This window comes from Neoarius graeffei, chromosome 19, assembly GCF_027579695.1.
Source record: "Neoarius graeffei isolate fNeoGra1 chromosome 19, fNeoGra1.pri, whole genome shotgun sequence".
In the NCBI taxonomy this organism is placed as follows: domain Eukaryota; kingdom Metazoa; phylum Chordata; class Actinopteri; order Siluriformes; family Ariidae; genus Neoarius; species Neoarius graeffei.
The window spans coordinates 68,156,431-68,174,198 of record NC_083587.1 but is presented as its reverse complement, the minus strand read 5'-3'; the positions used below and the strand labels follow the sequence as shown (position 1 = coordinate 68,174,198).

Genomic DNA, 17,768 nt, shown 5'->3' with positions numbered 1-17,768 from the left:
GCCTCGCATTTACTTTCTCTTTCTCTCAGAAACTTTCTTCTGCCATTATTCATGAACTGCATCATAAACTGTATTGAGCATCACTTAAAACGTACTGAACAAAGTCCAGAGTTTATTTTCAGATTCAAAAATTAACCATAAAAGGAGTTAATGTTCATACTTTAAAATGTCCATAATAGTACAATGTTCAAATCAACCTACTGTACAATTTTATTTTATATTTCAAGGACCCAACTGTGCTGACTATGGGAGTCCACGGACTTCACAGCTACATCGAGAGCAACAGTGATTTTCTGACGACATGCTGCTTTCGAGAAAGAAAACTCATCATCGATGGATCCAATTTGTACTACTGTCTTTACTTCAAGTCTCACTTGGATCAAGCACACGGTGGAGATTACGATGGCTTTGAGAAGATAGTCACACAGTTTTTCAGAAATCTCAGAATTTGCCATATTGAGCCGTATGTGGTGCTCGATGGAGGGACTGATATCAGTGACAAAAAATTTCACACCCTGAAGACAAGATGCCAAGAAAGAATCAGAAGTGCGAACACCTTGTCCAGGGGACGCTCAGGACAGATTTTACCCATTCTCATCAAAAACGTGTTCAAACAGATCCTCCAGAAACTCAGAATTCCCTTTATTCAGTGCCTGGCAGAGGCGGATTGGGAAGCAGCCGCATTGGCCAGCGAGTGGAACTGCCCTGTTCTGTCCAACGACAGCGATTTCTACATCTTCAACATCAAGAGTGGATTTTTGCCCATCACTCATTTCCAGTGGAGGAAAGTGAGTCTGCTGAAACGCAGTGCAAAAAAATTCATCCCTGCCAAATCATACCGCGTTCTAAATCTCTGTGCTGCTTTTAACCGCATGAATAAGTATAATCTTCCACTTTTTGCCGTCATCCTGGGCAACGACTACACCAACCTGGACAAGAGTGCATTTCCAAACTTCTCAACGTTCTCAACTAGACCTGGAGGAGCTGCCAAGATCGATGGTTTACTCATGTGGTTATCACGTTTCCCCAATCCTAAAGAAGCCATCGCTGCTCTCCTCAGCCCCCTGGGGAAGAACAGGAAATCAGCCAGCCTTCGAAAAGCAATATATCAGGGGATGGAAGAGTACAGACTCAATCCCAGCTCCATCGCCCAGTTCTTCATAAGTGGAGAACCTCAGACTAGGCCTCTGGGCCTTTTACAGAACCTGCCGGACTGGACTCTGAAACCTGTGGCAGAAGGCAACCTGACCTCCTTCATCATTGACATCCTGACACTGCAGAGGGTCATGCTGAACTTCCAGGTGGAGGATTATGGGCTGAGCAGCAGCAACGAGACGTCTCAGCTGATCCGACAGGTGATGTACGGCGTACTGCTGTGTACCAGGTGGCAGAAAGTTGGTGAACGCGGCACGTCTTCTGGAGAGAAACAGCAATACAACGTGGAGGAATACGATAGGCAGGGAATGACACTGACCAGCTCCATGGTTCCAGCTGTTCTACCCAGATGTGTAGCACCACACCTTCACCTGGACTCACTGTGGGAGGTAGAGCTGAGGATTTATCTTGACTTTACTGTTAATCATTATGATTGAACTAAACTGGTTAAATTTTATATGTTCATAGCTTATGGGAAAATAACACTTTATTTCACAAATCACATACTGTGAGTTTCCCAAGGAGACCCACATGGTTCTCTTTTAGGCCCTTTTTTATTATTTACTGTTTACATGCTAATGCTTGGTTCTGTGATTTGGCTTTCCATTTCTTTTGTATATTGATGACACTCAGTCCTTCACTGATGCCTATCATGAAATGGGTGGCTGTAAAATTTACCAGTGCTGGTGGACTCAAAGAGTACTTTTAGAAAGATTAGTGAAATTTAGTGAACTAGAGATGATGTTACAGCTTGTAACTTTGATGTTATTTGAGACCACCACAGATAATTCCACAATAAAATAACTTTCTTTAATCTGCTGAATACTGCATGCCAACATTCCTCTGTTTCACTGAACGATCAGAAAGCCAAGTTCAGGATTTCACTTTTTAAAAAACATACCTCATTACATGTATAAAGCACTAAAACTGTGCTTACTTTCCAAAACTTCTCAATTTCTACTGCTGTATTATTTAGAATTATTAGCGTAATACCTCTGTTGACCTTCTCTTGTAGGCACCTGAGAAGCTCCGCCTGCAGGTCCTGTTGGATGCTCTGTGTGTGTCTCCGGTGTTTAATTCACTCGTCATCCCTGCAAATCTGCAACTAGCCGTGTACGTCACAGCTTTCTGGCTAAATCACGCGCAACCCGAGCCAAAAGCGGAAATGTTCTGGGCTTTACTCATCGGCCTGGTCTACGGACATCTGTGCAAAGAACATCAGACTGCGATAGGTAAAGATCAGACTGCAATAACGGATGTAAAGATCAGAATCAGTTTAGTTAAAGATCAGAGAGAGGTAATGATTCTCAGATGGAGTCAACTCAAGTCAGCTTTATTTCTACAGTGCTGCACAGTGAAATTGAATCTACACTCCCCAGCCACTTTAATAGGAACATGTTGTTGATTTTAAGATCCCTGTTCTTGGCTGTAGGAGTGGATCCCAATGTGGCCTTCTCTCTCTGTTTCATGCTGAGATGCTTTTCTGCTCAGCACGGTTGTAAAGAGGGATTATATGAGTTATTATATCCTTCCTGGCAAAAAAGCTCGAACCACCTTGAATCTGTCCATTTTCTGATCTCTGACCATCTCTTATCAACAAGGCATTTGTTTCCACCCACAGAACTGTTGCTCACTCACTCAAAAACTGTTTTTTGTTTTTGGCACCATTCTGTGTAAACTCTAGAGACTGTTGTGTGTGAAAACCCCAGGAGGAGATCAGCAGCAGTTTCTGAAATACTCAAACCAAAAATATTCATCTGGTTCAAACCAACACCCGTACCACAGTGAAAGAAAGAAAGTCACACTTCACTGTGAGATCACAATTTTTCTCATTCTGATGTTTGAACATTGTGAACATTAACTGAAGCTCTTGATTTATATCTGTGTGATTTGATGCATTAAGATTAGAGATTAGATTAGGCTGATTAGACAACCGCAGAAAACGGCAAGTGTAGATGTACAGGTGTTCCTAATAAAGTGGCTGTCGAGTGTATACATAGAATAGCTCAAACTGAGGTAGTTAAAGGTCAGACTGAGACAGGTCAAGAAAAAACTCACAGATGGAAGCTATAGATGCATAATTTGAAGTGCTCATGACAACACGATGTGCAGTGTGAAGACCATGAAATGTTATGAAATCGAATATCACACAAACACAAAAGGAATTATTAGTGGAGCTCCCAGCAGAGCACCATACCTAAAAAAAATGGTAAACCCATCGAGTCAATTTTTTTGTGGTTTGCCCGTGTACGTGTACCACCAGTCATACACACCACCTAGTGGTCAGTGTTAGTAATTACCAGCCATACACACCACCTAGTGGTCAGTGTTAGTGATTACCAGTCATACACACCGCCTAGGCACGGTGGTGTAGTGGTTAGCGCTGTCGCCTCACAGCAAGAAGGTCTGGGTTCGAGCCCCGTGGCCGGCGAGGGTCTTTCTGTGCGGAGTTTGCATGTTCTCCCTGTGTCCATGTGGGTTTCCTCCGGGTGCTCCGGTTTCCCCTACAGTCCAAAGACATGCAAGTTAGGTTAACTGGTGACTCTAAATTGACTGTAGGTGTGAATGGTTGTCTGTGTCTATGTGTCAGCCCTGTGATGACCTGGCGACTTGTCCAGGGTGTACCCCGCCTTTCGCCCATAGACAGCTGGGATAGGCTCCAGCTTGCCTGCAACCCTGTAGAACAGGATAAAGCGGCTACAGATAATGAGATGAGATGAGACACACCGCCTAGGGTGGCATGGTGGTGTAGTGGTTAGCGCTGTCGCCTCACAGTGAGAAGGTCCGGGTTCGAGCCCCGTGGCCGGCGAGGGCCTTTCTGTGCGGAGTTTGCATGTTCTCCCCGTGTCCGTGTGGGTTTCCTCTAAATTGACCGTGAGTGTGAATGGTTGTCTGTGTCTATGTGTCAGCCCTGTGATGACCTGGCGACTTGTCCAGGGTGTACCCCGCCTTTTGCCTGTAGTCAGCTGGGATAGGATCCAGCTCGCCTGCAACTCTGTAGAACAGGATAAAGCGGCAAGAGATAATGAGATAAGATGAGATGAGATGAGATGAGACACCCCCCCCAGTGGCCAGTGTTAGTAATTACCAGTCATACACACTGCCTCGTGGCCAGTGTTAGTAATTACCAGTCATACACACTGCCTCGTGGCCAGTGTTAGTAATTACCAGTCATACACACTGCCTAGGGTAGCATGGTGGTGTAGTGGTTAGCGCTGTCACCTCACAGCAAGAAGTCCGGGTTCGAGCCCCGTGGTCGGCGAGGGCCTTTCTGTGCGGAGTTTGCATGTTGTCCATGTGGGTTTCCTCTGGGTGCTCCGGTTTCCCCCACAGTCCAAAGACATGCAGGTTAGGTTAACTGGTGACTGTAAATTGACCGTAGGTGTGAGTGTGACTGGTTGTCTGTGTCAGCCTTGTGATGACCTGGCGACTTGTCCAGGGTGTACCCTGTCTTTCACCCGTAGTCAGCTGGGATAGGCTCCAGCTTGCCTGCGACCCTGTTGAACAGGATGAAGTGGCTAGAAATGATGAGATGAGATGAGACACACTGCCTAGTGGCCAGTGCTAGCCAGTAAAGAAATAAAACAAAAGAGACTGGCTATGATATAAGAAAATTCTACAACCCAGAAACAGATGGGAGCTCTGCTTTTAGGCAGTGCCTAAATCTATATATTATTATTATTATTATTATTATTATTATGAATAAATTGTCAGAATTGTGACTTGTTATTTGAGCATGTGGTTGATATCGTCAGTTCTCTTTTATATAGAGGCAGGCACGGTGATTTTGAGGCTTAAGAACCTGCAGGATCGTAACAGTGGGAAGACCATGGACCTGGAGTTGGCTCACGCTTACTCTCAGTGGCAGTGCTGTTTGAATAACAGCTTCAATCTGAACCAGCTGCTGAATCATCCAGTGCCGGAACCCGAGTTAGCATGGTACGTTCACTCCTCATTTCTTATCTCTACTGCAGCATGATGCAAATTTATGTTAGCATTATGATAATCATTAACTAGTTAAACAACATTTAACAGCTTGAACTGTCTGAATGGAATCATAAACTGAAAGATGAGTTTGAGTCCATAACTGAAAGGGAAAAAAAATAAAAAAACCTGAATGAGTGAAGATACAAGTGCAGAGAAGGAAAAGAAGTTTTGTAGCATGTATTGTCTGGAGATGTTAAGCCTTACTGTTTTAGCTCTGTCTTTGAATTCCATCATGCTCAGCTTGTAGTCATGAAAGCTCACCCATGGAGATGATCACGACTGAAAAATCAATCATGTGGTGTAATTGTAAATGAATCAACACTGGGCATGTCAGATAATGTTGATTGACAGCTGAGTAAAGTGGTGAAAATAAGATAAGATTGTGATGTGCGTGCATGCATGTGTGCGTGCGAGTGTGAGACTTGCAACAAGCAGCTTATTAGCCATTGAGACTGGCCACTTGTAGCAAGACTCTGACGTGGGTGGAGCACAGAAGCACGACAGGCAGTTGTTTGCGACTTGATTATTTTATTGATGCTTTTCAGCACACAACTCAGACTCTCTCTCACACACATACACACACAGGCTAGTAGCAAGCCCTCGGCGCCGACCTCCCCTTCTCACTTTCCTTTTATCAGGCGCGGTCACTGGAGGAGACACACAAACACACGTTAATTGACAACAGGTGTAGTGACATGACCTTCCCTGACTCCGCCCTCCATTCACAGACTGACTCTCAGCCATGCCCCTGCTGCCACATACCCCCACTGCCCGACTCAGGCCCGGGAGCCGTCCGGCCTAAAGCCGACTCCCCCACCTTGATGGGAGAGGAAGTCTGCCACCGCCATCTGTGCCCCCGGCCTGTGGGACGCTCCTCCCCCTCCCCCTCCTGGGACAGAACGGCCCTCAGCCCTCTGTCCGATGCGTCTGTCTGCAAAATAAAGAGGAGAGAAAAGTCAGGGGAGTGTAACAGTGGCCCCCCACACAGTGCAGCCTTTACCTTCAAGAAAGCCTGTTGGCATTGCTCTGTCCACTGGACCGGATCTGGTGCTCCCTTTTTAGTGAGATCAGTCAGCGGGCTGGTGACGTCTGAATAATTAGGTATGAACCTCCGATAGTAGCCAGCCAGCCCCAGGAACTGTCTCACCCTCTTTTTGGTCTTGGGCCTTGGGCAGGCCGCAATTGCTGCCGTCTTATTAATTTGGGGATGCACCTTGTAGGTATCATGCCGCCATCTTGTGTCAGAACTACAATTCCCAGGCAACTTCCGTGTGACCTACGTCACACGTGGGCGGGATCATCTACGTCAGTCCGCCATGCACATATAAGTCCAGGCGGAAGCTCTGCCATTTTGTCTCTCGCGTCTGGCTTCCGATGGATCTGGACGTATAAAGAGGCGCTCTCCACCCAAAAGACGTCTTCTTTCTTGCAAGATCCATCACTCAGTGCGATTTTCTTACCCTTGGCAAAGGTAAACTCTAGAGTCGCGCGATCTTTAAACTCAACCTGAGTTACAACCGGTTTACTTGCATTAGAAGTGACGTCACGACTGCAGCCCAGGCAGTTAAAAGTTAAGAAGCGATTGAATCCTTTTTAACTCAAAAGCGCTGTGCATCTTATTCTGATCAGAGACTTTTCCTCACGAACGCTGAGGTTCGGACCAAGAATCCTCTGCTTTCCATGGGAACCACCCAAGTGCTCCGCTGGACCCGAAAGTTTTCTACGCCTCCATCACGAGCGGCTCACGTGCTCCCACGGCGAGGCCTGAAACTACACCGGCGAATAGTTCTTCATATCTTGCTAAAGGCAGGATTAAGTAAGATTTTGGCATTTGGGCATAATTAGGATAGTCTTAGGAATTTGCTTTTATTTGAAATAGTGTGAATTTAAACCCCGGTTTATCTGTTACACTGTTAGACATGCAGCGTGTTGATTTATTTTGGTTCTATGTTCTCTCAATTGTTTAATAGATAGGTTGTGCATGCTTTTCTCTCTGGCTAACACTTTAATTTTCTTATTATACATCTTGATCTCAAGATTTCAGTGGATTCAGTATGGTTATGAGCTAGTGGGTTAGCTACAGCTTCCCTTTGTCTGCTTAGCAACACAAAGCTAATCAAGGCCCACCATATGCTCAGCAGGCCATCAGGCCTGATAAACCACACCTCAGCTAGAAATCCACAAGCTAGCTTTTAGTTAGCTACGGCTAATACCCTTGTCTTTAGCAACACGTGCTCAGTAGGCCTCACCAGGCCTAACAAACACACTTTAGCTAGGCCATAGGGCCCTTTTTCAAACACACTAGCAAAACAAGGCTAATCTAGGCCTCCACCACGTGTAGTTAGCTACACGAGGCTAAACACATGGTCAAGTCCTACACACACACACACACACAAGTAAAGATTAGCAACAGAGCTAACCTATTGTTCTACTTGGATAACATTCCTTTGTTTTAGCTAGCAACAAGCTAGGCCGTACACACACCACACATAAACACACGTATATACACCTCACTGCTTGTATATATTGATTATCCATTTTTATCTTTGTATAATAAATTCTGGACCGACCCATCTGTCTTGGGTACCAGGACCACTGGGCTGCTCCAGTCACTGTGGGACTCCTCGATTATGTTCATTTCAAGCATGGCTTCAAGTTTGCCCCGGACCTTTTTTTTATGTTCGGGCAGACGGTAAGGGCGGCTACGCACTACCACCCCTGGGGGCATCTCAATGTGGTGTTCTATGAGGTGGGTGCGGCCGGGCAGGGGCGAAAACACATCGGAAAATTCTTTCTGCAACGGGGCTACCTCCATGAGCTGGGACGGGGAGAGGTGGTTTCCACAGGGGACCGGAGCGGTGGGCGATGTCAATTTTCTTTTTTGAACCTCTGGCCCCAGCTCTACCTTCTCCGGAATTACTGACACCAATGCCACAGGGACCTCCTCATTCCAATGTTTTAATAGATTGAGGTGGTACACTTGCAATGCCCCACCCCTGTCCATTTGCCTCACCTCATAGTCAATGTCCCCGACTCTCCGTGTGACCTCGAAGGGCCCTTGCCACTTGGCGACCAATTTGGAGCTCGACGTGGGCAGTAATACGAGTACTTTGTCTCCCGGTGTGAACTCCCTAAGGCGCGTGCCCCTGTTGTACAGTCGGGCTTGACGTTCTTGCGCCTGCCGCAAATTCTCCTGGGTTAAGTGTGTGAGTGTGTGGAGTTTGGCGTGCAGATCGAGAACGTATTGAATTTAATTTTTACTAGGTGAAGGTCCCTCCTCCCAATTTTCACGTAGCACATCCAGAATGCCATGCAGCTTATGCCCATATAACAATTAGAATGGTGAAAAACCTGTGGAGGCTTGCGGGACCTCTCATACTGCAAATAATAGGGGATTGAGCCACTTATCCCAATTACATGCATCTTTGCTTATGAACTTCCAAATTATATTTTTGAGAGTTTGATTGAACTGTTCTACTAAGCCATCCGTTTGTGGGTGATAGACGCTGGTGTGGATAGGCTTAATCCCCAGCAACCCATACCACTCGCGCAGTGTGCGTGACATGAATGTAGTGCCTTGGTCTGTCAGAATTTCTTTCGGAATCCCGACCTGGGAGATAAAGCGGAAGAGTGCTTCTGCTATACTGCGTTCAGAGATATTGTGGAGAGGCACTGCTTCTGGATATCGTGTTGCATAGTCCACCAGAACTAAAATAAAGCGATATCCCCGTGCTGACCGATCTAATGGCCCAACGAGATCCATCCCAATTCTTTCAAACGGGGTCTCGATGAAAGGGAGAGGGCGCAAAGGCACTTTTGGAGTGGCTGCAGGATTTACTAATTGGCATTCGCGGCACACCGCACACCACCGACGGACATCCCCGCGAATCCCTGGCCAATAGAACCAGGCCATTATTCGGGCTAGTGTCTTATCCTGCCCCAAGTGTCCGGCCATGGGATTAAAGTGAGCCGCTTGGAATATGAATTCCCAGCGGCTCTTTTGAATTAACAGCTGTATTACTTTTTCACCAGTTTGAATGTCCTGCATCACTCGGTATAGCCTATCCTTAATAATAGCAAAGTAGGGGAAGGCCGGCATTGCATTTGGCTGGAGAATTTGACCATCGATTACTCTCATTTGGTCAAATGCATGCCACAGAGTCCCGTCTCACGACTGCTCTAACGGGAAATCCCCAAGGGAATCCCCGAGAGAGGAAGGAGGGGCGGGGCTCTCCTCATGCCGCATATTGCCCTGACGCAGTGCTGACATAGATGGCTCTGTGACAGCTTCTCCCGCCAATGCTACTCCGGGGCTTTCCCTAGCTGAATTACAGCAGGACCCACTCTTTACTATGTATGTCATTAATTCCTTAAACCCCGGCCAATCAGTCCCCAAAATTAGGGAGTGGGTGAGACAAGGGTTAACCGCCACCTTTACACTATATTTTTTCCCTCAAAATAGAATGTGGACAGACACTAAAGGGTAGTTGTGAACATCCCTGTGCACACACAACACCTTCACCATTCGTGATCTCCCCAATGCTTCACCTTGCACCAGGCTTTGGTGGATTGAGGTCTGGTTACAGCCAGAATCCACCAAAGCCTGACACGTATCCCCTTGAACACTTACCGGTATTCGATACACTCCGGCCCAATCGAGGGCGGTTTCTGCCGCGTCAGGAACCCGGACCACCGCGCCCACCTCCATCGTGGAGCACTGATGTTGGAGATGTCCCGGCTCCCCGCAGTGCCAGCACACCAGCCCAGGCTCTCCTTCTGCACCGGTGTTATGGACATCACTCACCTGAGGGGGAGGAGACACAGACAAGGAAAGGGGAAACGGGAGGACACTGCGGGTGCACCGGGCCGGCTGGGGGGGAGCCAGCGCCCACCTCCGTGGTGGGGGAATGGGGCGAGGATGGGAAGAAGAGGGAGAGAGAGGAGAGAGAGGAGAAGAGGAGACACGCCATCCTGCCGTCGGAACAGCCACCATGTGGTCCTCTGCCAGCTCGATTGCCTGGTCCAGCGATGCCGGGTGATGGCACTGGACCCACTCCACCCTTCCTTCCGAAAGTCACGCGACCAGGTCGATCACTGGGTTGCTGCCCAAATGCGAACGGCCGGCCGACCTCCTCCAAGTGCAGTGAGCAGAAGCACTGCCATTGTTGCTCTGGGGAGCGGCCGACACACTGGAGGATGGCTCTTCGGAGGTCCGTGTACATGAGCCGGTTGTCAGCAGGGAGCTGCAGTGTGGCCAGTTGTGCCTCGCCCGTCAGCAGAGGGAGGAGGCACGCCATGCGCTGGTCCACTGGCCAACCCCACGCCTCTGCTGCCTGCTCAAAGAGCGCAAGGAAAGCTTCTGGGTTGTCGTGCGGACCCATCTTAGTTAGGGTGAGGTGGGGAGGGTCCACTCCGGTGGTGGTTGTGGGCCCCGCCGATGCGAGCAGGTGCCGGAACGCCTGGTGGTCCTCCTGGTGGGCCAGCACCAAGGCTTTGAACCGTTGTTCTTGCTCCTTTCGGAGGGCAACCAGTGCTTGGTGCTGGTTCTGCTGGGCTGTGGCGAGGGCATGGATCAGGTCCTTAAATGGCGAGGACTCCATGGGGCTGTTCCCTTCTGCACTCGTCCCGGGTTTCGGCACCACTGTAGCAAGATTCTGACATGGGTGGAGCACAGAAGCACGGCAGGCGGTTGTATGCAACTTGATTATTTTATTGCTGCTTTTCAGCACACAACTCAGACTCTCTCTCACACACATACACACACAGGCTAGTAGCAAGCCCTCGGCGCCGATCTCCCCTTCTCACTCTCCTTTTATCGGGCACGGTCACTGGAGGAGACACACAAACACACGTTAACTGACAACAGGTGTAGTGCCATGACCACTCACCTTCCCTGACTCCACCCTCCATTCATAGACTGACGCTCGGCCACATCCCTGCTGCCACACCACTTTATTAGGAACACCCGTTAGGTACACCCACTGTTTTCTGCAGTTCTCTAATCAGCCAATCGCTTGATGCATCAAATCACACAGATACAAATCATAAGCTTCAGTTAATGTTCACAATGTTCAAACATCAGAATGGGAAAAATTGTGATCTCACAGTGAAGTGTGACTTTCTTTCTTTCACTGTGGTACGGGTGTTGATTTGAGCCAGATGAATATTTTTGGTTTGAGTATTTCAGAAACTGCTGCTGATCTCCTCCTGGGGTTTTCACACACAACAGTCTCTAGAGTTTACACAGAATGGCGCCAAAAACAAAAAACAGTTGAGTGAGTGACAGTTCTGTGGGTGGAAACAAATGCCTTGTTGATATGAGAGCTCAGAGAAAAATGGACAGATTAAAGGCGGTTAGAGCTTTTTTTCCCAGGAAGGATATAGTAACTCATATAATCACTCTTTACAAACGTGGTGAGCAGAAAAGCATCTCAGCATGCAACAGCAGAAGAACACATTGGGTTAAAATCAACAACAAGTTCCTATTAAAGTGGCCGGGGCGTGTGTACGTGTAAATAAAGTTAATAATATGAGTATCCATTTATCAGCGAGTGTAGCATGTGTCCCTGATTAGAGGTTGCTGATGGTTAAGAGAAATTCTTCATCCTGAAGGTAAAGACACAGTGCCTGACGCACAGAGAGATAACGATGAACCTGATAACAATGTTAATAAGTGTCATGTGATACGTAGCTCCACCGTGATTCAGGTTTGGCAGTGTGTAAACTCTCCATCACACCCCCGCTGTGTGTGTGTGTTTTTCAGGTTGTACAGCGGCTCTCTGGTGCACGCCATCGCTCACGAGCTGATGAGGGGCATCGAACCTGAGACTCTTCTCACTGGAGCCTCGTTAGCCGTGGAGCTTTACCAAAATCTCCAGGCCGCAGTGGAGCACGAGCTGGACAACGACTTCATTGTGAGGATGAGGACGAGGGCAGGGCCGAGGGAGCGCAGAGCGTGCAGCGATCCAGCAGACGAACTGAGCAAAATGTTCAAGCACCTGATGGATGATGAAGAGGATGATGATGACGGGGACAAGGTCTACGAGGAAACCTGCAACATGCGTATAAGACATGTAAGCCGAGCTCACACAGAGGATCCAAGAGCCAAGAAGTACGAACTTGTGAAGTGGTGTTAGAGATGCCTGAATCAGGACAGGAAACCAATTTGTTTTTAATTTATTGCCGCTTTGCTGTCAGACACCGTGATTAGACACTTTAGTCACTTTAATCATTTGCACTTTTTTTTAAAAAAAGGAAATTATTCCCTGCACATCACTTGTCTTCTGAATTTAATAAATTGTCTGTTTTAATGGTGAAGCATCTCATGACTTGTGTTTACTCCAAAAGGGGGCGCTCTTTCTCAGGTGTGCCTCAGCATGTGTATGGAGCGCTAAAACACATTGCCATGGCGATACATCAATATCAGAAATATTTACTCTGCCACAGCAGTGTATTGCTAAAAAAACCCCAAAGCATTCATCTTAATTTCCTTCTTTTTTTTTTGCGTTAACACGTTTTTGTTGTCCGTCTGTGATCACGACCCAGTTTCTCCAGTGACATTTCTACAAGACAGAAATATTAACCAGTCTCCTTTATTCAAATTGTTTCACTTTAATTTAATGAGACTCAACCCTGAAACGTTTTAAGACTAATCCCAAATCATTTCAGTTTGGAACTGAAAAGATCTGAGTAGAATTTTAGTCATAATTTATCTTTTTGGGGTTTCTTAAGCTGTTTTTGAATTGCTTTTAAAGTATTTAAAGAAACAAAAGATGAACAAAAACACAGATGTTTTAATGTTGATTTTTTTTTTTGCTCAATATTAAAACGGATAACTTAATTAGCAACCCCAAAAACAGATCACATGATAAGTAATGTAAATATTTATTTTTGTAAATGATCAGGGTTCTGACCCGTGTTTATTGTGACTCGTTCATGTTCTGATCACATGGTACAGTGTTAGTTCTGGTGATAAACTGGAAGTGATTTGAACAAAGTACATTCAAATGTTGTAATTAGCGTTGATATTACATTAGACGCTCTTATCCAGAGTGACACAACACATCCAGAGCAGCCTGGGGAGCAGTAGGGGGTTATGTCCCTTGCTCAAAGGCACTTCAGTCATTTCTGCATGTCCAGAGAATTGAACCAGCAACCTTTTGGTCCCAAAGCCACTTCTCTAACCATTAAGCCATGACATCCTGTATATAAATGCCAATGAAAAACATCATGCTTTAGTGTTTATTTAATCCCTGATTACAATTCCACAAAACTCAAATTACATCACATGACTAATCGTTGATCATTTCCGGAACAACTTCCTGACAAAAAAACCTCAGCTTTTTACGGTGTGCCAAAGAAGTATAAACTCCTGTGTCCTGAAAATGTCAGAAAATGTAAAGTTACAGCTTCACCTCTGACACTGGAGACTCCTTCCATAAATATTAATTAAATTAACATCCACCATAAACACTGACTGTTCATTCAGTAACAGCATTAATATAAACCTTGTGATTTGAATCACAGCTGCGCGACTCTCAGAGCTGCTGTTACAGAAAATTAATCCACACCTTCTGACCAATCAGATGAGAGAATAGAAGAGAGGCGTGGTATCAGGCGTTCATCACTGTGGGTTTAATTGAGATTATTCAGATTATTATTAACAGAAATGAGTGAATACATGTGTTAGTGACTGTGTTCATTAATTAATGCTGAACTTAATAGCATCAGTTCAATGAAGATAAATGTAATGCATTATGAACAGAAGTAGAAATAATTAGGAATTAAGATTATGTTGAAATGAGATTATTTTACTCTGTTGTAGGGTTTTATCTTTCATGCTGCGGTGTTTCCGTGTTTTTTTTCCTGTTTTTAACGGTATAAAATAACTGCATTTATATTTTACTAATGATGAATTTCACAATTAAATCATTGTTAAAAAACACAGCAACAACAAAGCAATAGCTTGTCAAATGTAAAAGAAAAAATCTGATGCAATATGTTTGATGCTTGTGGTAAAGATTTGGTTTGAGGTTTTTCCTTTAATGTGTGGGACTCATGGGCGGAGTTCATCATTTAAGCTCTTACAATACAAACTTTAATAAACACATATTTATAATACATTGTTGTTGGGTTTTTTTTTCGCCATCTAACTTCAGGAATGTTCTCAGTCTTTATCCTGGCCTGAGGAATCTGCTGTAGATTTTTGCTACTGAATGCTGACCAGCATGTGAAGGAGACGTCCTGAAACATCCAGACACCAAATCCAGATAAAACAACCAACATTTTATTGTTTATTAACACTGACTTTAGCTGTGGACTTCAAAGTTTTGTCCAGAAAATATGTGATTTATTGAAGCAACATATCATCGATCAGTGCCGCTGCCTCTGACAGGACCAGCTCCAGCACTTCCTGCTAACTCCGTCCATGCTGGAAGAAGAAAGGGTGATTTCATTCAGAATTATGTGACATCTTAAATTGTGTGAATGTTTCTTGAATTCTGGTTCATGAGAAGAGACACAACCGTCACCTACAGACTCTGACAGCACTGACTAGCCAGTTAAAATAATAATAATAATAATAATATCAGAGTTGGCGGCACGGTGGTGTAGTGGTTAGCGCTGTCGCCTCACAGCAAGAAGGTCCTGGGTTCGAGCCCCGGGGCCGGCGAGGGCCTTTCTGTGTGGAGTTTGCATGTTCTCCCCGTGTCCGCGTGGGTTTCCTCCGGGTGCTCTGGTTTCCCCCACAGTCCAAAGACATGCAGGTTAGGTTAACTGGTGACTCTAAATTGACCGTAGGTGTGAATGTGAGTGTGAATGGTTGTCTGTGTCTATGTGTCAGCCCTGTGATGACCTGGCGACTTGTCCAGGGTGTACCCCGCCTTTCACCCATAGTCAGCTGGGATAGGATCCAGCTCGCCTGCGACCCTGTAGAAGGATAAAGCGGCTAGAGATAATGAGATGAGATGAGATATCAGAGTTACAAATATGGTTCTTCACCTGATATACAGTAAAAGCTAAATATACATACGCTACTAAAGTTAAAGCTGTACTGCCTTTCAGATTTTTCAAGTGTTGGTCATAAAAAGAATTTTCCCTGACACCCAGTTATTTTTGTTTAGTGACCGAAAGCTACTGAATTCAAATCACAGACTTCCAATTTTATTAGCTTTTTTAAAAATAGAACAATTAATGAATTTATCTCCATGTGGCCATAAATTCTCTGCTATTTTTTCCTGCTTCACCATGACCCAATACAAGATACTATCATGCATTGTGTGGTGGGCTTTCCCTGTTCATGCAAGGCATTGTGGGATACAAATTGGAAACAGGAGAGAAAAATGGAGGACGTGAGTGTGCAAATGAAACGTGAAAGAGTGACTACAGTAACAGAAAACAAGAAGAAAAGACATTATGTTATATACAAAGGAAAGGAAAAGCAGGACCAAACTAATAAATATGGGCGCTCAGCGAACACCTCGGTGTGATCAGCTGTTCGTTTAGCGACAGAATGATGGAACTGTCAGTGCACGCTCAAAGGGAAACCTGTAGATGGCAGTAATGCAACACTGTGGATGCCAGCTGCTGTAAAACCCAAAAGGAGAAAGTAAACCTGCGCATGCGCACACGGACTTCCTCTGTCTGCTTGACTGCACCAAGCGAGTGATTTATTTGCTTTAATCCCCTCAAATTAAATAACTTCCCAACCACAGAATGGCCTGATATTTTGTGAGATATTACAGAAATAAACAGATATCACAATGACCACATTTCAGATGGAACTAAATTTCACCGATTTTATGAAATCAAAAGGCCGACTAGTTTTAAAGATCCTAAATACAAATTGTTAAACTTATAATACTAAATCTTAGTGATATATGAAAAATAAGTCAAATTGGAAGCTTGAGCAATACCATGATACTCAAAGATGAAAAATTCTGAGACAAATTGAAGGAATTAAACGATATGTTAACCTAATTGATCAACAAAAAGTGTAAATGTAACAGCAAGAGTATAAGGAAAAAAAGGACTGTGTAGCAATAAACAAATTAATAATAATAATAATAATAATAGTCATGCTTCCGGCGGCACGGTGGTGTAGTGGTTAGCGCTGTCGCCTCACAACAAGAAGGTCCGGGTTCGAGCCCCGTGGCCGACGAGGGCCTTTCTGTGCGGAGTTTGCATGTTCTCCCCGTGTCCACATGGGTTTCCTCTGGGTGCTCCGGTTTCCCCCACAGTCCAAAGACATGCAGGTTAGGTTAACTGGTGACTCTAAATTGACCGTAGGTGTGAGTGTGAATGGTTGTCTGTGTCTATGTGTCAGCCCTGTGATGACCTGGCAACTTGTCCAGGGTGTACCCCGCCTTTCGCCTGTAGTCAGCTGGGATAGGCTCCAGCTTGCCTGCGACCCTGTAGAACAGGATAAAGCAGCTAGAGATAATGAAATTAGATGAGTCATGCTTCCAGGCTCACCCTCTGTCTGTCTCAACCCTCAGGATTCCATTTCCCATAATCCTCCTCACACACCAGTCACTACCACGTGCACTCCGTCAGCCTATCCGGAACCATTTTGTAGGAGTCGTTCACCTGAGTTCTGATCATCATCACCTGTGCCTTTTTGTTTATGTCTGTATTTATACCCCTTTGTCTGTCTTGTCCTTTGCACAGTATTGTCTTTACTTCCCATAAGCCTACTGAGTGTTATTGTACTGATTGTGTCTGTGCATGATCCTTTTTGCCTTCCAGTTTTTCCCGTTTTGCCTAGCCCTTGTGTTTAGATTGCCCATCTCTCCTGATTCCCGGTTCTTCGTCTCTTGCCTGTTTTCTGACCACGATTTGTCTAGCCCTTGTTACTGTTTTGGATTTCTCGGTATTGACCTGGCCTGGCTTTTGTACATTGTTCTTGATTACCCTTCTCTCATTAAAACCTTGAGTTCATTTATAATTCACAAGCATCTGGTCTGTAACAGCCATGTTATAATAATAATAATAATAATAATAATAATGAAAGCACTAAGATACTAACAGGAATTATACTGATAAAGTGAAACTAGATTACTAGCAGTTAAATGTCTGCATAATCAAATGTTTAAAATATTATTTGTTCTTGAAAAGTAACTGTAGAGCTCTCTGAGGTGTGGGTGGAGCACAGAGGAAGGCAGGACAAAGCTTCAGGTACAAATCGGCTTTTATTGCCAGACTTTTCAGTGTAACAATACCGTTTTATTCTATTCAATACACACACGCTGTGTTCTTGTCCCGGGAAGACCTCTCCTCTGCTCTCCCTCTGCCTCCTTAAATAGGGCGCGGTACTAGGAAGACACACAAACACAGGTTAATTACCGTCAGGTGTAGTGATTCTGCCACTCACCTTCCCTGGCTCCGCCCTCCTGTCACAGACCGGCGCTTGACCACGCCCCCGCTGCCACATACCCCCACCGCCCGACTCAGGCCGGGCGCCCGTCCGGCCCGCAGCCGACTCCCCCCCCCTTGACGGGAGAGGAAGTCCGCCACGACCATCTGCGCCCCCGGCCTGTGGACCACCTTGAAATTGAAGGGTTGGAGTGCCAGATACCAACGGGTGATCCGCGCGTTGGCATCTTTCATGCGGTGGAGCCACTGGAGGG

General features: G+C 45.6%; 1 protein-coding gene across 1 annotated transcript; it reads left to right on the top strand.

The window, feature by feature from the left end:
* Positions 1–231: 231 nt before the first annotated feature.
* On the top strand, positions 232–12,278 carry LOC132868040 (protein asteroid homolog 1-like). The gene is made up of 4 exons (XM_060901015.1): positions 232–1,544; positions 2,171–2,429; positions 4,926–5,094; positions 11,906–12,278. The coding sequence occupies exons 1-4, from the start codon at positions 246–248 to the stop codon at positions 12,276–12,278; spliced, it is 2,100 nt and encodes a 699-aa protein (XP_060756998.1). The 5' UTR covers positions 232–245.
* The last annotated feature ends 5,490 nt before the right edge of the window (positions 12,279–17,768 follow it).

Excerpts from the sequence above, each read along its gene's own strand:
- LOC132868040 (XM_060901015.1), top strand. The coding sequence starts at position 246 with ATGGGAGTCCACGGACTTCACAGCTACATCGAGAGCAACAGTGATTTT. Across the intron at positions 1,545-2,170 it reads ACCTGGACTCACTGTGGGAG|GCACCTGAGAAGCTCCGCCT; the intron begins GTAGAGCTGAGG and ends CTTCTCTTGTAG. Across the intron at positions 2,430-4,925 it reads GGATGTAAAGATCAGAATCA|AGGCAGGCACGGTGATTTTG; the intron begins GTTTAGTTAAAG and ends TCTTTTATATAG.